General features: G+C 36.3%; 2 protein-coding genes across 2 annotated transcripts in view; both read right to left on the reverse strand.

Moving 5' to 3' along the window:
* Positions 1-1311: 1311 nt before the first annotated feature.
* LOC124309021 (thyrotropin-releasing hormone receptor-like) lies at positions 1312-4229 on the reverse strand. Its single transcript, XM_046772239.1, has 2 exons — positions 3543-4229; positions 1312-1893 (listed from the first exon to the last, which is right to left on the reverse strand). Exons 1-2 carry the CDS (start codon positions 4227-4229, stop codon positions 1870-1872), a joined length of 711 nt encoding a protein of 236 aa, XP_046628195.1. The 3' UTR covers positions 1312-1869.
* Positions 4230-6667: 2438 nt separating this feature from the next.
* Positions 6668-22004, reverse strand: part of LOC124309108 (growth hormone secretagogue receptor type 1-like) — a 62043-nt gene continuing 46706 nt past the window's right edge. The window contains exon 6 of the mRNA XM_046772380.1: positions 6668-8432. Coding sequence (XP_046628336.1) covers positions 7814-8432 — 619 coding nt within the window. The 3' untranslated portion in view covers positions 6668-7813. The remainder of the gene's footprint in view (positions 8433-22004) is intronic.

The raw sequence follows: 22004 nt of genomic DNA on the forward strand, positions 1-22004 counted from the left end.
GGGGCGCCTAATTATAGGCAACCAATCTTACATCTACGCGACACGGCCATCAATCGTAAGGCGCTCCTTTGATCAAGCTCCTCGCCTCAGATGTTCTCCTGATACCAGGAGTAATTTTTCGTTGCAATTTCTCCGATTTGCTTAGTCCAAGTGGGAGCGCCCAATTATAGGCAACCAATCTTACATCTACGCGATATCGCCATCATTCGTAAGGCGCTCCTTTGATCAAGCTCCTCGTCTCAGATGTTCTCCTGATACCAGGAGTAATTTTTCGCTGAAATTTCTCCGAATTGCTTGATTCTAAGAGTAAGTGGCATGATAGCTAACGATATGAAGAGAAATACGATAGATCCAACGACTTGGTGTGCATGTTGGAGATCCTTCTAAACCTCAATTTAATGCGGGGCTTTCTGAAAGTCAAACTCAATGACATTAGGTATTCGGCAAATAAACGTTTTATTCATTTATACAAAATATTTACAACGTTTTCCACATTTACATGTATATCATTTATTAAAATAATTCGTTTTGCGTCTATGATATATATATATATATATATATATCCTATATACCTAATAATTAATATACATAATGTGTATATGGGGAGATGTATATGTATGTACATTTCATCAAAATTATTTTTGGTTGAAAATGAAACAGTTACTTAAAACTCAGTTCACAGCATTCAGACAAAATGATCTGTTACAGTCATATAAATATTTGTTAATTGCATTAGAACGTTGTCGATATGAACGGCTGTCAGTGGAATCAAATTTCAGAATAAGTTGAATCGCCTAAAATAATATGGGATAATTACAATAGACTTGCCGACAAATAATTGATTCGTATTTGGTACTAATGTGTTTCACAATTTCAATAAAACTTGTATACTTGTCACGGTGAATGATAAATTACATCATAGATATTTAATGAATCCTCGAATACAGAGGTCTTTGGGAAATTTTCGATATTATATACTCTATATCTGAGGTCGTCGTCGAACGATTTGACATCTTTGGCGACCGGTTCAAAACAATTAAATCAATTCTTATTGCTTCTTAATGAGCAATTCATACCTTTGTTCTTCATAATTATATTACAATTAATCGGAGGCCCTCGTCGTTTGATCCTTCTCGTTCGAATATTCACAAGCAAGTCGTATCTCAATTATATTAATTACCTTGACAATTAATATTAATTACTCTTTAATTAGTCTTAAATCGAACTTACACCGTTCATTATACATATATAGACAATTAGCCTGTCACATACGTGATTTATACACCTAAAATTTACCTTAAACTGATAGTAGGTACACACTCGTTAATAATACAACAATAAAACTCTGTTATAAACACAGTATGAGCATGAGTGCGTGCAGTCTCGAATTAATCGTAATATTATAATATATAAACAAAGGCTTTGTGCCGATAGCTCAGAGCTGACTAGATGAAGGTGAGAAACAATATAAATTATTCCCTTCTGCTTGTTTCTGAATCGTTCTCTAGAACATATAGAGAGAAAAAAAATATATATATATATATTTATATATTTATAAAGAAATAAACATAAAAATAACATAACGATTTGGTTGAACAGTATTTCAATTGTGATAAAAACTGCAAAAGCAATAAATATCCTCCAGGTACACAGTGTAGGCTTTACGCTCATGTGATAGTATATTTTTCATATGTAAATGTATGGCTGATGTATGATTCAATGATAATCAACACTGACAACATTAATAACATTTAATAACCGTGTAATATAGTTTTGTAGGTATAAATGACGAGCGATATATAACGAGAGCTTACCTACAGGTAAGTAGTAGAATTTTGGCCAGTGACAGTTTCATTAACTCTCCATAAATTAATCTCTCGACCTCTGATTCAGACGGTTAGAAAAAAAAATCCTTATTGAAAACTGATAAAGTATCGTAATTTTTTGTTTTGATTTACACGCTATTTTGAGTATTGAAATCCAAGTATATTAATTATATAGATACATGTGAGATCGATGCAGCAGCAGATCCGAAAGGAATTCGAACTTCGTATAGAATAGTGCTATACGATTATTCGAATAATCGAGTTTTTCCGCCTAATCAATTAAGCTAGAATTTCTGTTAATCAATTTATCTAATCGCGGGTTAATTGGCGTGTGAACCGAAATCGTCGATTAATCCATTAATCAGAGAAACGATTTCGATTAATGGATTAATCGAGAAAACAAATAATTGGACAGCACTGGTATAGAACGTATTATCATGAAAATTGATTGTTAAGTTATTCAACTTAATTCAACTAATAAAAGGGAACACGATAAACATATGGCACAATTTTGCTAATCACAACCGATATTTAACACTTTAACACGCGGGTATAAAAGAATCGTCACGATCCGTCTGTTTGTTTTTATATTTGAAAAATCTTATCGAATTAATCTCCATTTTGTCTTTTACCTTTCAGCAGTCACGGCCAGTCTTAAATTTTAATATTATGATGCATAGTGACTATGTTAAATGATAGTTTATTACGAAACGACGACAGAACTCTTAAATTAGTCTTGACACTCACAACGTAATTTATTATCCTACATGCAACGACCGTTTCTGTGATTATAGTGTTATTTATTCTTTTTTTTATTTATCTCTTTTGATCCCAAAATGTCTTATTCCCTCGGTCGCGAATACGTAATAAATATTACATAAACTTACATACGGTTTTTATAATTATGTTATGAGAGAAACTCGAGTCCAAATTATTCGATTCTTCGAAATCATTAAACTACACCTTCAGGTATTTTATTTAAAATTTTCTCGGGCCATTTTAAACTTATCGTCCATTCGATGGATATCCATTATTTCTGGCCCCTTTGATTCTACCTAAATTATCTGTACAATCGACCCTCTCGCAACGTATTGTTGAGCCAGTGATAAATTTTACAGTATATCATCAATAATACGTATATTTTATCGAACGCGGAAGTAAATTCTGCATGTAACTTTCTTGCCACATTAACAAGGCTGGTTCCCCAAAAATCGATACTTTTTATCAATTTTATTACGACATAGTCATACATTCAGTATTTACGAAATTATTATATGCTCAAAGTACGAAGATGTATAATCAATGACTCATTTCAAATCGATTCAAAATTGATGAAAATCTAGTTTATACGTTCAATTCCACTGTTATGTGCATGGGCTCATTTTCTTCGTAACGTGTTTTTTTTTCTTATCACGTCAATATCGTTAAATATTCAATTTTCCAATACTGCACCGATATTCATAACGATATAAAAACAACAATATTGAATTGACTGCTCAGAAAATAGAAATCGGTTTCAATGGTTTTTCGGATAAATAAATAATCTTCGAATAAAATGAGCAATCGTAAAGTAAAATGAAACGTATTTAATAAACTGAAAAAAAAAATTAAAATTACCTTGGTGGCTCTTAAATAATGGTAAAAAAAAAAAAAAAAACCAGTGAAAAGTATCGATTTTCGGTGCACCGAGTCCTCGCGTAAGTTGATTTCCACTCACACATAACTCTCCTGTTTCTTTCTGATTATACCATCGGTGACGGAGGAGAGGAGCGGAAGTTTGAGCTGTTTTTCAACGGGGTTGTTCGGCGTTTTGACGCTGCAGCTTTTATTGCTGCTGTGCCTCCGCCAGAAGTCCGAATGATTGGAACTGCAGTTTGTCGATCCTGTTGTGTAAGTGCCCGTTCTACCGGGAGCCTTCTTCTTCACGCCGATGCCACAGAGCCTCAAAAATCCCTCGCGAAATTTCGTCGACATAAGATTGTAGAGGATCGGATTTACCGCCGAGTTCAGATACAGCATCACCCTGCTGAAGTAAAGGACGCCGTAGTAGCCGTCGATACCAAGGCCGATCATCGAATCCTGGGAGCCGCAAATCACCCAAAGTGTAAATGCCCTGAAGGGCAGGAGGCATACGAAGAAGCTGAGGACGACGGTTCCCAGCATGAGGACGACCTGCTTTCGATACTTGAGCAAGTTGTTCGCAGGACCTCGACTTATCGTCGGGTTAGCCATCAGGTGTCTCGCTATTATAGTGTACAGGATAACGAGGATGAAAAGCGGCACGAAGAAGAATATCACTATCGTTGTTACAAAGAACGCGCTCCTCCATGCCTCGTTAGCTTCTATGAGGCAAACCGGAACCAGCGATCCGTCGGTGTACATCTCCATGTGATAATCGGACATCAGGATACTCGGACTGTCGACAAAAAAAATATTTATATCATTTATTATGTTTACTTTAAAAATGCTGATACACCACATTACCGAAAAAAAAAAATTTCACACGTACGTGACGAGCTTTGAATGTGCGGACAACTTTGTTACCGGCAAAAATTTTCACGTGTATGCGGTGGGTTTTGAAAATGCAGATAACTATCTTACCGAAAATAAATTTCACGAGTACGTGATAGGTTATGAAAATGCACAATTATTGTTCACAACTATTCCACTGTATCATGCGATTTTATAAAATAATTCTACGTCATAAATTCATTCAAGAATAATTTTTGTCCCATTGTTAATTGTTAATACTACGTATATTTTGAAATTGTTGTTTGGTTGATTAATTTCAAAACCCGAATTTTTCAATCAGCCAGTCATCCTTAAACTCCATAATTTTATACTTTTAATTGGAATAACTTGTATTGAATAATTTTTCTACAGATAATTTGCTGATTCGTAGATTTTTATTGATTTATAAGCTCAAGATTATTGTTACACATCATTTTTAGGAATAAAGAAAATTGATTGTGTTCGCTTGCATGAGCCGATGCTTCTACAATTAATTGTAAGCCTTAATCGTTAAATTGTAAACGCAGATTGGCAATTTCTACCTATAAATGCTGTCGTATAAAACAGCCGATCGATGAAACGACGTTTGTATAATATAAGTATAATGTAAATTATTGTATTAGCAAAACAACTTATATGTACGTAGCTCCTTAAAATCCTATAAATATTAAAAATCGTTATTATTGTGATGTTAATACCGTAAAGTTGCTTGAATTTCATGTCCACAATTATTACTGCCATACTTATCACAATTATAGAATATTGAAATAATTATTTAAGAATAAATTTATGCTCTCGGAAGCCTAACTATGCGTAAATATAATTGTAAAATACTTTGAAATTATTTCCTAATGCAGCACTTCGTGTTAATACCGTAACATTATACCCTATCAATTGAAACAATTGCGAAAATGACGCATTTCCGGATCGATCAATTGTCGAGAGAGAACCGTTTCAGCTGGGGCGAGACTTTTTATTTTTATCACTTTGCGAGACGACACCAACAATTCTCACTTTGGAGTTCTGTGATCGGTCTGATCGAATGATGTCGTTGGTTGAACATGGAAATTTGTTTCAGTCTTGAAAATTTGATAAAAAAGTGTTTTCCGATTGTAAATTTTTTTTGAAAATAGAGTAGAAATCTTTCTTCAACATTTGAACACAAAGATTGTCAACGTAATCGAAGTCAAACCGCAGCTATTGGCAAGTTTTATAAAAAGGGGTAAGAACTAAGAACATTTAATACTCGACTTTCAATAAAAGGTTTACCAACGAAGCAACGTATTCAAGTGACATTCGAGTAAATGTGAAAATTCACTTACGACTTACATAATTAATAAGTAGGATTAAAATTTTTGTAAAGCTCGATTCCTAATGTTGCAAATAATTATGTGCAACACTCAATTATCGGTTACTTAAGCACTTAGGCGTGTTAATTATGCTATTGTGTTGACCTTAATTAGTAAAATCAAAAATTAACGTAGTTAATGCGAATAATATAGAATGTGAAAAGATTTTCATTGCCTAATGCAAAATATACATATTACAATTAATGCTGTATTTTTTCTTTTGTTTTTTTTTTCGTTTTCGTTTTTTTTTATACAATTCCATTGCGATGATTGTCTATTTACATACAGAATTAGAAAAACAAGACGTTCCAGTGAATTTTATTGGAAATTACACGGGAACCATTTTTGAAAAATACAATTCCGTGTTAAATAATCGATAAATATAATTAAATTGAAAGCATGAGTTGAACTCTATTTGCTCGAGTTAATTATACATACGTACACCTAACTTTAACGTATATTTATAGCTAACAGGCATTTAATCTGTAAATTCTATCTGGATAAAAAAAAAAAAATTTTCCAAGTTACATACAAATATCATTTCGTTTTGGCATTATTATTCCAGATGCAATGTATCCCAATAAGTAAAAAGAAAACGAACAAACTGAGAAAACATTTATTTTCCACGTTATTAGACATGAAATTTTGGCACACCGGCAATTTTTGAAATCGCTGTTTTTCATTCAAATTTCGATTTCGAAGCTCCGAGAAGCGAGAGAGGAAAAAAATTTACTCGTCAAACAGGTATTTATAAAAATTCACAGACTACCTTAATATCACGACGACAGTTGAAACGATGATAATAATTGTTATTGGCAAAGTCCGGAAGTGGGTCGAGTCGACCTGGAATGGGCAATACGCGTTTATACGTGCACGTGGGCCTTTTTTAACACGAGAAAAATTACCCAAGTGCGTGGAAGAGAAAGAGATAAGAACAAATAAAAAAAAAAAAAAAACAGCAACATGTTTGCGAGGTCGAGATTTCCCTCAGGGATAATTTTTCGTGTGACAATTTTTTTTTTTTTTCACCTATTCTAATATTAATTGCGAGACATAATACTCGCGTAATTTTCCTCTGGGGGTGTGCATTTTTTCTTTTGTTTTATTTCATCGTTATTATTATTTATTTATTTTTTTTCTTTCATAAGAACGGCTGAATCATTTTTCAGTAATTTTTTCAATAAACTGTCGACGCTAGAAATTTTTTTTTTTTTTTTTTTACGAACGAATAATCTTCAAGCATTGACAATTGTCAGAGTTACGAGTGGTTGGAAAATTTGGTTTATACGCGATGAATGTTGCAGCTTGTTGAAAATTATTGTAATACAAATTTAAGGGAGGGGGGGAGGGGCGGGGGCGGGGGGGATATTCGATATCCGATCGATTCTTCTCACGCCAAAAAACGCACGATTTTCGGTATACAACAAGCAGGACAAGCAACGCCCTTAAAGTGGTGAAAATCTTGAGTAAGACCGATAATATTGGAACTAGTTTTATACGATATATTATTTATACGAATAGTAAGACAGGCTTATGTAATAATTATATTTTAATACACAATTCGAGCACCAGAAAAATTGTCGCAATGTGATATTGTCACATCGCGTGTGTATCAAACGATCCTCCTAAGCGTACATACTTTGTTTACTAATAATACGGGAAATTCGATGAGAAAAAAAAAAAAAAAAAAATTTAGCTAATCGCATAAAAATTAGCTTGTTGCGTACAAAAATTGCATCAATTGTGAATAAAGAATCAAGATTTATGGTTAAACTTGAAGTCCGAAGGTTCGACAGTATCGCCGCTCTTTTCGCGACAAAACTTCGAGTAATGTTTCGGGCCAGTTCGAAGACGAGAACCAAAAAAATAACCAAGAGTAAAATTTACTCACTTTTAAACGAGAAATAAGAAAATGCAATAAAAGATAGACGGTTCAGTTCGATGAATAAAAGTTGGGCCTCGATGGGCCCGGCAGAGGCCCCGGATCCAAAAACTGCGACGCTCATCCGCCGACCTCCTTCGTATACTAAAATTTTTGACCGAAAATACTTTTCAATTCAATGCTTAGTTTTCGACATATTCGAGCATAGTTTTAAAAATCGACTACACTGAGAGAAACTTCCTTGTCTAAACAACGTTCTCGTGATGTCCTTCCTTCCTCGTGGCCCACCTCGAGGGCCTGCTCGCAGTGACGGTACTCCTGAAGGTGTTGCTCTCAACGCGTCTGGGTTTCCGTATACCGCATAGTTTAAGGAACCCAATCCTGAAGCGGCTGCTCATCAGGTTGTAGAGTATCGGGTTTATGGCGCTGTTCAGATAGAACATTATCCTGCCGAAGTAGAGGAGGTTGTAGTAGGCCTCCATTCCCAAGTCGAGGGCGCCGTCGGGTGAGAGGACGACGAATAGGGTGAGAAGCCGGAAGGGCGCGAGGCAGACGAAGAAGCTGAAGACGACTGTGAGTAGCATCAGGACGACTTGCCGACGCGCCCTGGCTTGATAACTTTCGCCGCAGGAGCTCGTCGTCGACGAGTCCTTTACCAGGTGACGGACTATAACCAGGTAGAGGCCTAACAGCAAGAAGAGCGGCAGAACGAAAAATAGGATTGTAAGTACTAGCATGAAGGCTACTTTCGCACTCGAGTTCATCTGCGTCTCGCACATCGCTACCGTCTTCTCTTCCCGGCTGACTTCAACGCCCGCAGAAATCGCCGCCATATTTTCATACTTCGTTACGAAGACTATCGGACTGCAATCAACCAAAAGGAAAGCAATTTTTAATTCACCTCGGATCATCGAAATTCCCTCGACGGGTGTCCGATACTTGGGAGGATCGATATTCGGAACGCCCGATGTACGGAAATTTCAAACATGCGAGACAAAAAATATACAACCAAAGACTAATCGTTAGAAATATTGGTTTTTTTTTTTTTAAAGTGTCACTGATTTTTAGTCATTCTGATCGGTCACGCTTTCAAAATCAAGATTTTTCGAACAATTCATTTTCAGTTGGTTTTCGTTACCAGTCATTCTGATCGGTGACACTTTGGAAAATAATGATTTGTGACGATTCATCTTTCGCTATTTTATTTCGCATGTGTATGAAATATCGATATATCGGCCATTCCGAATATCGATCGTTCCAAGTTTTGACCACCGACCAATTCCCTTGCCGAAAGAAAAATAAACACCCCAGTTTCGGATCGATTTCAATTTTTTTTATTTCTTTATACTCGTCACGGGAAATATTTTAGATCGAATTTGATAGTGTTATAATAACGGTCGAAATATTGTTCGAATTGCGAAAAAAAAAAAAAAAAAATATGTACACAGATATATTGACAGGTTATTTCGATGTCGAATAACTGCTCTTACTTTCTTACTTTCATACGATTTTTTCACTCAAATAACGCCTCGACGTCAATTTCATCCCTTAAAATTTCAAACGGAAAAAAATCCTTTTTGCGAACTGTCGGTGAATTTCCGTCCGTCAGGAAAGCTTATTTCACAGACTCTCTACGATTTTGAAAGTAACGTATAAAATTGGACAAAAAAAGTTGAACAAAGTAACTCACGGTGAAATGGCTAAGGATCCGTTCACGTATGATTAAATCGATAATAACTGTAAAAAATGAAAAATTTTCTCACTGTACGCATAACATATAATCAGACGGAATTTCAACTTATTGTGTATAATTGTATTCGAGATTTTCTTCGCGGAGTTAGCTGTCAATTTCTTTGTTAGAACTTGATTATTTATTTCTGTTTCTTCACCGAACCTGTCAAATTATTATAAGAATTTATTTTGACACGGAATTTAGCCTGTATATTATTTCAAGAGAAATAGAATCGCGTAATTGACGTCAAAATGATCGCGATGGGATAATTTGATCATCGTGAATCTTGTCTCAATTTGGGAAATAACAAAAAATAAACCGAGAAATAAATCCCCGTCCATTAATCGTTGTTTACAAGACATGCTTCTGCTTCTTATTGACGCGTCAAAAAGTGTTGCAAACCTCGCGAAAAAAAAAAAATCTGTAACAACCGTTGAGTAAATAATGCCGATGAAAAATTCTATGGCTTTAATTTTAGGCGCCCGAAACTTGATCTCCCGATGAATGGATACCTACCGAAAAACTGCAAGCAAAACATAAAAATATGTTACATTTATGTTGGAGAAAAAATTGATATCCTCCAAGACAAGAGTCGGATATTGATAAGAGAAATATAGTGGTAAGAAAAAAAAAAAAAAAATTGAAAATTACAAAATTAAGACGAAACAGTTACGAAGGAAAGCGAGGTGCAAAAATAGAATAGTGCGAAAAGCCTATAACGTGTAATATTATATATGATGTATAAGAAAATACGCACGTGCGCATTTTGCCGGGATTAATACCAAGGCAAAAGAAAAAAAAGCCTCAAGTCCAACACTCAAAATTAGTCTCAAAGAACACAATACTATATTAGCATACTTCTGCAGACTGATGCGAGTAAAAATTTTGCAGGTAATTGTACAGTGAAGTTCCGAAAGCGCCTAATTCCGAATTATTTTGTGGCGAAATTTGTAGCGAAGGAATCAAACTTTGGAGAACCAAACAAAGTTTCGAATGGTCGGAAGGCCGGCGGCACAAAGTTACGAAATGCAAGATTTCGAAAATTCAAGTTACGATAGAACAAAGTGCCGAAAAGTAAAGTTCCGGCAGGGTAAAATTACGAAAAATAAAGTTTGGATGAAGTAAAATTCCGATAATTAAAATATAATCACACGGCCTAGTTTACTAAGCGAGTTGTTGTAAGAAATCGGAAAAAAACGAAAATCAGAATTACCAGGATTCCCAAAGTAAAAAGTATCGAAAATCCAAAACAAAGAATGACAAAAGTGGCGAAATTTCAACGAGTCAGAAATTCACAGAACCGAAAATATTCCATCATTTAGAATTTTGACGTTTCAGATTTTCAAACTTTCTCATTCTCGCACTTTCCAAACTTTGACTCGTCGAGTTTCGGACCATTCGAAACTTTGATGTTTCCCGAAAGTTTGATTTCGTTCATTCAAGTTTCGCCACAAAAAAAAAAAAAAAAAAAATCGGTATTCAGTGCTTTCGCAGAACTTTTCAAATTCGGATCTTCAACCCCGCCCCAAAAAGTTCGACTATTATATTCGCAGCTCTGATTCATACTAACAAATTAATGACACCGAACTTTTCACAGTTATTCATTTCACACGATTCTTCGTCATGGTAGTGAAGAAAAAAAAACATTGCTGCTATTCGATTCAAAATTCGATTCAAAATCACCAGTTCTAATTAGTCAAACGTAGATTGTAAAATTACTGCGACGTGAAATGAAGTCGGTAGTTCAGAAAAATGAAACGCGAATTCGTTACTTAGAAAAGTAAGAGAGAAACGTAGAGTAGAAAAAAATAAAAATAAAATAAGAAGAAAAGAAGAAATGGGTAAGTTAGAGGCTATCGGAGCACGTATATCATTAATGCGTTTAACGATCGCCGTCGTAATCCGAGAAAATGAGACTGCGTAGGTAAGTATACCGAATGCCACGAAGATCAGCTATGTATATATATATATATAAGGCATTCGCGAGAAATAGCTACTGATTAATCACACGACGTCAACATATCGGTTTCGGTACCGAAAAACAAGAGGAAAGAATAAAAAAAAAAAATAAAATAAAAAATTGTCAAGAATTTCGGTAAAAGAAAAAGGCCTTGAAAGATTTCCTCAGTTTTGCGAATAGAACATTTTCGCGGGTATTTTTTTTCTTTTTTTTTTCTACGTCACAATATTTCACCGTTACACACCGTAGTAACGAAAGAATTTGATTACGGTAACGACGTTTCTGGTTCTGTAACATCAAATCGTTCTTCGATAGGTGCAAGAGTGTAAAGAGAGACGGGGGAGAGGGGAGAAAAAAAAAAATCGTTAAAACCGATGGACGAAACCTGAAAGATTCGTACGGGGTCGAGTGGACATTAAAGGCATCGAGAGGATCGAAGATTGACGTCCTCGTCAGAGATCTATTATAGATAAATCCTCGGTGAACACGAATCCATTAAATTTATCTACACGCCTGTCGAATACGGGGTGGATCACCTGGATCACGTGGATCGCGCGGATCACGTATATATATTACATATTCACAATAGGCGTATAAATTGTATCTTCGACTGGTATGAGTCGATGAGGAAAAAAAAAAAAGAAAAAAAAAGGGTAATAACAAACAAACATATACAACCGTCGAAAAATACCACCTTTCCATCATTCCTTTAAAAAACGTCAAATCCGGCTTTATTATTCCGATGAAAATTAATGCCGTGAAATATAAGCACCGTGCTCGATGAAGCGAGCCACTTAAAATAGATACGTCGTACTTTTTGTGAACGTATCACGATCGTGAGGATCCTTGTCGAGCTCATTTCAGTTCTATTCATCCGAGATTCAACCACATTTCGTAGCAGCTTCTTTATACGTGGGTTTGTTTTTTTTTCGTCGTCTTAAATTCCACTTCGAACGTTGTCTAGAAAAATCTTACTTCGAGAATGCTTTGCTTCGGGTAATGCGGACTTGGTCAAATTGCAGGTACTGGAAAACTTCGGATCGTCTAGAGTTTCCAAAAAAGCAGACGGTTGATTCGATGCAATTTTCATCACAGGGTCTGATACGAAAATAGAACTTAAGCTTATCGAAGAAATAACTTCGCTAATTATTTCAATAATGCGTCTGGATTCTGACGGTACAAACAATAAAAATCTAAACTGAAGCAGGTGAATCAAATCAGCGAGACTTGACTTATGCGTTAAGCAATGTTCCGATATTTTTACACTAGGAAAAAAAAAATTGTTTAAATTACAGAGAAAAATGAAAAAAGATTGTACGAGAAAAACTTCGCGGCTATGTTTGGGAAATTTATGAGCCTGTGCGATGAAAAAGGATCGTTTCACGGTGGTGGGGTGGAAGGCACTTTATTCAAGGGTGTTATCAAATTGACGAGCAATTTAAAGTCTTTGATTAGACTAGAATCTGGTTATTTCTACGAATAAACATCGTGGAGCGTATCGATCGGTCCGCAGTTCGTTTCTCGTCTTTTTTGCACGCATCGTCCCACGTCTAACGATCTCGTTTCCATGGAATATCGAACGAAGAGAGAGAAAACTAATCTGAAACACTTTAGCCTTTTTCTTTATTGTCCACCGACGATATCATCTACATAGACCTCCTGTCATGCCAACGAACAGAGTGCAGGATATCGAATTCTAACGTTGCTTGCTTTCAAGACGATTTTCGACTCGGCCGAAGGAAGGGATTCTTACTTTTCACTTCACGTAGGCGTAGGGTTTCAACCCCTTTTAAAACTAATCGATCAAATACCGAAAAGCTCGAGGTGCCTCGACTTTTTTCATTTCCCTTGGCCATTCTATCCGATCGAATAAATAACAAATAACGAAACCCGCAATCAAGTTCTCCGCGAAAAGAAAAATACACACCGGTCTTCGGACTTACGTTGAATTTGGAAAAGCTAGTCAAAAGTTTTCCACTGCCGAGAAATCGGGGGTATAAAAAAAAAAAAAAAAAAAAAAAAAAAAACGATTTTCCAAATTTTCCACTCCCTCGATGATACCGAAAATTCTCGAAAAAGTATAACGGAGATTATTGAAGTTGTAGAAACGTGCGGGGGAATTTTATCCGACAGGTCGATCTGTCCGAAAGATTTCACGAAAAATTTTTAATCGTTGCAAAATAAATTTACGACGCGGTTTTTCCGGTTCGTTTTATTCGCTGGTTTGAATGACTAACGTTTATCGTTGCCGCAACCGTCTCTATATGGTTTCAACCAGTAACGTATCAAGATTTACGAACTGTTGCGCAAAAGTGAACAGCGCCCCGACCTTTCGGATGATAATTTACGAGGCAATTCAAGTCGGTAAGGTGTAAACGCATAAAAGATGAAAGGGAAGTGGTGTAAACGATGTCTGAGTAAGATATCTGGATCCAGGATTAATTCTGAAATAGGTTTTCGCATTTCAGGGTTGAACAGTCAAACAGGTCGACACAGTGCGTCGTGTTTATTATCCGAATGGAGGATGGACGATTAGGGTGCTGGACAGTCGGCGATGGAACAGTTCGAATGAGCCAACTGGGGGGGAAAAAAAGGGTAAGGATAAAAGGAAGTCGAAGGGAAAAACGAACTAGCCGAACAAATCTCACAAGCGTATCGTGACGGTTTCGTATTGCTCGGAAGTGAGTCAGTCGCTTATCGATGATACCAACAGGGCCGTACTTAAGGGAAGGGAGAAACACATTTTTAGGTCAAATTTCCTGACAAATGTCGTGCAAAATGTAAAAAAAATTACTCTTCTGACAAAAAAAAAATTCCCCCACCTTCACGAGGCATTTTTTACTTTTTTGCTAACTCACGGAGGAAACTTTGTGACGGTGAAAATTTTTTCTTTCCAGTTTTCGATGTCGATGTGTTCAAAATATTAGAAAATATCTAGTAATCGTATTTACGAAAAATGTCCGGAAGAATTTTACGACATTTTGACACTTTCGAAAAACCGCTGTGATCAAATTATTTTCCAATAATTTTACGATTTTGTAAACAAAAGATTTGTTTATTTACAAATAAAGGATCACGGATGGTCGGTCAGTATTTAATTTGGGCATGATCGGTCAAACACGGTTTTCACGAGTTTTTCAAGTTTTTTGAAAAATCGTCGAATAGCCAATTTGCAAATTGCAAGACATCGTACTGAAGTTTTTTTTTTTAAGATTATCACAACACTAAACTTGGTATAAAAATTGAAGAAAATTGTTCAAACGGTTCGGATACTGAAAAAATATTTTTTACCGAAAGATTCGAAGAACGTATTTGGAATTTTTGAAATTGGTATTTGGATTTTATTTGCCCGACGATGAATTACTGAAACACTGTAAAAATGAAGATTGTTCATCTTGTTTGAAAAATATTCGGGGGTCTCTCGCTCCTTTGTCACCATATTATTCCGCTACTGGATGCCGAGAAAAAAAGCAATACGCCAATAGAAATTTTCTTCCTTGCGGTGAAGGATATTTGAAGAAGGGTTCTTTCACTTTCGTCACGGGTGTTCAAGTCTCTTGGGTGTGAAGAGTGTAGGTACGGATGTGATCGTATAGTAGAATGCAGCGGGGGAAGAAAAATTGGCGGAATTTAATTTCAGCTTTTTTTTTCCCCCCTAACCCCTCCCGGGGATGATAAAATCCCCGCGCGAAGTGGCCGATGAGGACTTTTTTTGGTCTCCTGTCGTTTAGTCGAATCGACGAAATTTCTTCTTATGCAAATTGCGCAACAGTTTCGAACAGTTTACGACAGTTTTATTTGACTTCCCTCTATCCGCAGGGCGGATTCCTCAGGGTGAGTGTAACTAACCGTTTCGAGGAACGTTCGCTCCGAAAAAAGTAAAAAAAATCAATTTCGGCTAGGCTCGTATTTTCGTTGAATCGTTCTCCGTAGGGGTTAATGCTCAGGACCAAAGACACGCGGAAAGACGTTTTTACGCAAATTCGTCGAACGAATATGGTGAAAAAATTTTATATCAATTGTCGTCACAAAAGTACTGACAAAAAATAGTTACAATTTTTAAAAATTCGTCATTTCACACCCGATAACATCGCGTGTACTTTGAAATTGAAAATAATGAAAATAACCTGAAAGATTGGTTGATATATTCAATATTATTATTATCGCAAAAGTTTTAATTACTGGTATACAATTTTATCCTTCTGCCCTTACCACGTTGTAATAGTTCCTCGAATATTTCGATAAACGACGAACGATTAGGAAGCTATTTCAGAGTCTACAAACTATTCTCGATGCCGCAAGGCTGCTAATCGCTTAGATTACGTTTTAAGCATTCTCTACGGAATTTCTGACCGTAGTTCGCAGTTGTTGAAAACTTTTCGAGGGTCGAACAGCGAGAAAGCGAAGGGTTAATCAGCTGATCAGTTTCGCGTGTGAACCGGATTTCAAAAATTATACACGATTTCACAAGATATTATAAGATTTCTTGTAATTTCAAAGATTTCAGATGATTTCGAAGGATTTCCAAAAATTTCACAGGTTTCTCACGGAATTTCAACGGATTTCATGGGATTGAAAGGTTCTCTTTTCAATTTTGCGAGGTTTGAAAATATTACATGAAATTTCTCTGAATTACACGAGATTGAAAGGGGTTTGTAAAATTTCGGGAGTTAAAAACATTTTACGGGAATGTAAAAGATTTCACACGATTTCAACACATTTTATGGGATCCAATGTATCCTAACCCAAATTACAACAGGATTTCGTAAGATATTATAGGATTTTTCAGGATTTCAAAAGATTTCACAAGCTTACAAGCGATTTTTTTGAGATTTCAATTAACTCCGCAAGATTTCACAAGATTTCGTCAGATTTTACAGGATTCCTCAACATTTCAAAGATTTCGGAGGATTTTAAACGATTCAAAAAAAAAAAAAAAATTCACAGAATTTCTCAACATTTTACAGAATTTCGCGGAAATTCACAAGATATCAGAGATTTCTAAAGATTTGACAAGGTGTCACATTGTTTATTCGAATTCATAACATCTCGTAAAATATTTGTTTTTGAAAAAGTTTCACGGGATTGCAAAAGATTTCACAAGCCTTCGACGAATTTCATGGGATTTAAAAGATTTCAAAGGATTCGACCGTATTTCAAAAGATCACGGACGATTTCACAAGGTTTCAGAGGATTTAGCTGGATTCAAAGTACCACATAAAATTTTGGATGTCGAAAAGAGATTTCATGGGATCCAATGATACATAGATACCGGGCGATTCCATAGATTCCGAAGGATTTCATCCGGTATTTCACAAGGCTTTCGTAAAATTTCACGAGTGGTACGGAGCATATTTCAAGGGTTGTTAACCCCTGGGTTAAAAGAGCGGAGCCGTAGCGACAAGGGAGTCAAGTTAAGTTCCTTCGGCTGCAACAGCGCCGCGTTTTTCCCCAACTCCCATAAAAACTGAATTGCCCGAGCCTAGCTGGTGGCTTTCCCCGATGGATCAGTGCATTGCGGCTAAGTGGCTGGGGATCGGGAAACCCGTGTTGCAATTTTTCTTTATTTCAACGGTCTCTGCGCGACGGAAACTGGGTCAAAAGAACGATTCGGATGGCCGGCGTCTCGAGGCCGCTCACCTGTACCACCGACGTTTTTCATCCTCCTCGGGAATCAAGGATTCGCCACACGTCGCTTATGTGTTGTGGAAAACTGCACAACCGCATCGCGTATACATTGCAGAGGATTAGATACGATTTGTCCCGAAGAATAGGGCGTTCCACGCCAAACGACGAGGGTCCGACCCTTGACCTCTTTGATCCGGTTCACCATTTTTTATATCGTTGTTCAGGCTCTAAAATGCTGGGTGAATTTTTTTCCACGTTTCTTAGACGTCGTTTGTCTCGCTTGTGATTTTTTTTTTTTCAACACCAACACGTTTTTTCACTTACCCACTTCGACAGTTTCAAGAAATTCTCAAATCCTCTAGCGATAAAATCAACGAATATTTATCCATTTTTGTCAAGTTATCGTCATAATTCTGTGACTATATTCTTGGTACAACGTATGGAGTTCCTTGTAGAAAAAAATCCACCTTCGATAGCGTAATAAATTGGCAAAATAGATCGATTTCGAAACAACATTAATTCCCCGAACTCGTGAACAATAATCCAACGAACCTCGGGTTTTACAAACTCCGCTAATTCCACCGTTTCAAAATTACAGGCACAGCTGTGCGGGCTGCCTCCGTATAACTCATAGTAAAATCGTGCGGTAACGTCGAGTCTATCGACAGTTTCCCGTGCCTCGTAACATCGAAAATCAATCGATTTCACTGCTTTGAAGCTGTGGTGGCCGCTTTTAACCATGCAATTATGCCACAGAGGCACCGACTCTGATTGTAAATCAGCATGCCGCTTCTGTTTTCGAGTAATAAAACCGACGATACAACACGTATAATTACGGTCTGTGGTCTTACGATCATAATTCGTTAACGCAGTGAGAAAAATTTCATTCGTTACAGTAACTAGAAAAATTGAGTAAAACAGGTATCGTTGAAAAAAACTTCGATCAAAAAATTTCTCTCAGCGCACCTTGAGAGAATTTCCCTTCACCGAATAAAAAAATAAATCAAGAATTCGATAAAAAAATGTTCCATTTATTGACAAGATTTGCAAAAAAAAAAAAAAAAAAAAACAGATTTCATCTTAATCTCAAAACTAATCACGTGTACTCGAAGCACGTCGCCTGCTGAGGAAATGAAGTTCGCTGCATGCGAACCGCTTATCGCGAAGTTATAAGGAGGATGGAAAAAAAAAGAAAGGAAAAAAAAAAAAAAAATGGGGGAACGAGAAAACCTCGAGAGTATCACGGACAGCCCTCGTACTTGGTTTTTCCTCCCCTACTCTAACGCTGCGGTGTCGTAGCGGGAGTTTGTTGTCCCAAGGGTGCATTAGACTCGCTAGGGCATCTTATCCCCCTCGGTTGCTTGCTTGCTTCGTCCTTCGTCGCAAATGCTCCGAGGAACGCGATCGAATCGCCGGACTCGTTTACTCGAGAGGAAAAATGCACCGAGCTGCACGCGTCACGGTTTATTTTTTCAATCTCCGAGGCGGCCTCCGTTTTTTTTTTTTTTTTTTTCTCAAACCGCGCGACCTTGCATCAATTTTCAAAAACCATCGGATTGTGCGATTTCGCATTCGTGCTTGAAAATAGCATGTCGTGCAACGAGTGGGCAAAAGTAACTTCTGACGTATCCTCCGTCACACCGTGTTATTGGTTTTTTTTTTTTTTTTTTTTTTCACTGGAGCCTAAAATCAGTGATATTGACCTATCAACGGCCAAGCCTCTTACAAATTGAAAAAAAAAAAAAAATACAAACAACATTCTTGTCAACGGTTTAAAATTTTATTTTTGTTCACACACTTTTTACAAATAGAGTTTTTCAATTTTCATGCCCGAATGTAAAAAGTTTTTCAAATGAAATTATTCGGTGAAAAATTTCTTTACAGACCGTTACTGGTTTGTCAAATTATTTCGGAACTTGACAGACAGAAATTAAAGAATATATTTTCTACAATGGCAACTAAAGGTTTGAAGTGACATTTCAGGTATTCACTTGAATTTCACTCAATTATTCGATGTAATTGTGAAATTTTTCCACCGCGATTTCACCAAAATTAAAATCGGATAAGTTTACGTTTTTTCTTTTAAATAAAATATTTCCACGTCATTTAATCTCGATAAATTTCAAGTGTGATATCAGTTGTAAGTATGAATATAGAAATTCGGTGTAATTTCAGTGGAGTAAGAAATATTTTAGATTTTTATTTCAGTGATTTTTCGGCGGGACTTTGATTTGCTTTTAATGCAATCAAAATTACAGTGAAAGTACAAACGGTGTAAAACATTCTTAACCACGTCGTGAAATCTATGCGTAAATTCAGTTCAATTTCAGTGGGAAAAATATTACGCCACTAGTGACGAAATGGTTCGCTATTTCTTAATTTTCATCAGGCGACCATAGTCGTATAATTTTACGTTTGATTAGTGAAAAGTTGATTGAATTTTTGACAAAACTTGAATGAAATTTCAATTTCAATTTACTTCGGCGATTTATTCTTCATTCGTTTCAATGAAATCGCATAAATTACGCACGATAACCGAATTAGCGAATTCCTGTAAAGGATAAAGAAGAACGAGTAAATATTTTATCCCTTTGCAAATGTGGGCCATTTTTTTTTCATTCGTTGAGCCTTTTTTTTTTTTTACAGTCGAACTCTGCTCTTGCCTCGGACACATTTTCTTTTCGTTTCTTCGCTTTATCAAATAAGGACAGGTAATTCAATAAGCCGGAATACTAGAGATATATATGCAGAGACGTTTCGCCGCAAACGGGACCGAGACTGTTTCCATAAATCTTGGAAACACTGTCGCAGAATTTAAAGCGCACGATCCGAAAGCCGCGTGCTTACACGTATCCATAACACGATGCCAATGTATTCGTTACGTTAGATTTATACGTGAAAAGACGCAAAAAGTTTTGGTGAATGGAGTGCACAAAATGCTAGTCAAGTTGAACATTGGTATTTGTTAAACTGAAGAACAAAGAAAAAAAAAAAATTCACGAGTCGTTGAATAAACGTCATTGTTGGATTTTTAATTATTTTTGCGAAATATCAGACGAGTCGATGTTTCAGCTCGGATGATTATCTGATATTCTCTTTTTCATAATACTTCATAGACTCACAGGACAAAGAAAAAAAAAAAGAAAAAAGGATGCGAAGAGAAAAAGTTGAGCTTTTAAAACTGCCGGTTATTGTAAATAATATTGGTTGAATTAGCACACATTGACGGTAAAAAATTATTACAGCGACGCTGTAATCCGGGGATGAGAATCGGTTTTTTATACGTACAAAATATCGAAGCATGATTTAAGAACCGCGAGACGTTATGTTCAAATTCGTGACGAAACGAGGGAACGGACTGTGAACGTTCAAGTTTAATTTGAAGCTTGGTTGACGTGGGTTCTATAATATTATACCCTTTGCGATAATTTTGCATTCGGCATCCGTGAGAAATTAGCGTCGTTTCCCCATTTCAAAATGTCCGACAGATTGGGAATTTCAATGCCGCGTCCCTTTATGAACAAAAATTGCCCTTTGACGTTAATTTGCATTTCTCATCGAACTGTATCAAATTAAATTCTACCATTATTCCGAATAAAAATTAATCTCTTTTCAAACTTCGACTTAGAAATTTTTCAATACTAAACTTCGAGTGACGGTACAACAAAGTCATTTTTTAAACTACGGAAATATAACGACGAGCCAATTCCGAGCAATGGAAAGATTCAACTTGAAACTAATAATTACCGAAAATTTTCACGTGTCAATTCATGTGATATTTTTAAAGAATTTGGCGTGTGATTTATTGCACGATTCATCTTGTAAATTGGAAAAAATATAATACGAGAAATCACATAAATTATACGCGGAATTATTTCGATAATTTTTGTAATCTGACACATTATTTTCAACAGGGAATAAACGAATTCTAAAAATTCTACAACCGTTACGATAATTTTTTCCACAATCCCTGCGAGCTTCCGAAGATTACGTTTTGCCAGCAGATCACGTGCTGAAGAGTTAGCGGGACAACTGTTTAGTTTACAGAACGGAGCAGTGAACTTGGCAACTGATTTCAACTCGTCCAGCTGGATAGAATGTGCTATAATATACTCGGTGTTTGATTTAAATGAGACCAGATTTTTCCGAAGATCGGTTACTCAAGATATTTATTCCATAAATCGCTCCTCTAAATGTGAATTGTTAATAAGATCAATTTTTCCGAATAATTTCTGTACCGTTTTTTTTTTATCCAAGAAATAAAAATTCGTCAAACATAAATTACCCAGAGAATTGAAAGAAGAAAATTTTTATTTTTGTTTTTCTCACGGGTGGCAACACCGGGTGTTTTTACGCATGAAGAGTGATGCAGCTGTCGTCCGGTGCCGGACAGTGACAAATTGTCAAAATTCTTATACCCTGCAGCAATATCTGCGCGGTTATAGTTGAAAAGTTTTGCCAAACTCGTAAAACCCCCTGGGGAAACTAATAAAAGTACCTACGGTTGAAATTAAACCTATCTCGAGGGTTATGGGTTGAAAAGAAAGTTAAAAAAAAGGATCTTTTACCAGAAAACAATAACATGATGCTTGAATCGTTGCATGCGGCGTAATAATATTATAAAGACCGTCACACCCGAAGTGTAAAATTTCCTCATATTCGGCGATATCGTGACCGTAAAATTTCACACCCTCAGAATCTTGAAATTGTTTTGGCCAAATGAAACAACGATCGGCAAAAGTATTTGAATTCAATACATTCATGATTATTGCGTTTTGTTAGAAAATTTTTCGCAGTTTTCTTCGTAACGATTCAAAAGCTGGATCCTTAAAAAATTTGCAAAATTAGAGATTATTACGGTAGGAAAATAAAATTTTTTTGGCATTTTGATAGCCTATTCGGAATTTCTGTTTCCTATTTCTTGCCGGTTCTTCTCGCGTGGAACTGGCTTAAGGCAAAAAGAGTAATACCTAACTCCGGGTGTTTCGAGTTGCGGTGGGAAAGGCGTGTAATCAAGGGTCAAGGGAAAATGAGGGAGAGGACGGATCCTCTCGCATCCAGGGTAAGAGAAGTATGCTAATTTTCCGGGAAGAAAAACTAATTTCCAACAAAGTGT

Source organism: Neodiprion virginianus, chromosome 7 (genome assembly GCF_021901495.1).
Source record: "Neodiprion virginianus isolate iyNeoVirg1 chromosome 7, iyNeoVirg1.1, whole genome shotgun sequence".
NCBI lineage: Eukaryota > Metazoa > Arthropoda > Insecta > Hymenoptera > Diprionidae > Neodiprion > Neodiprion virginianus.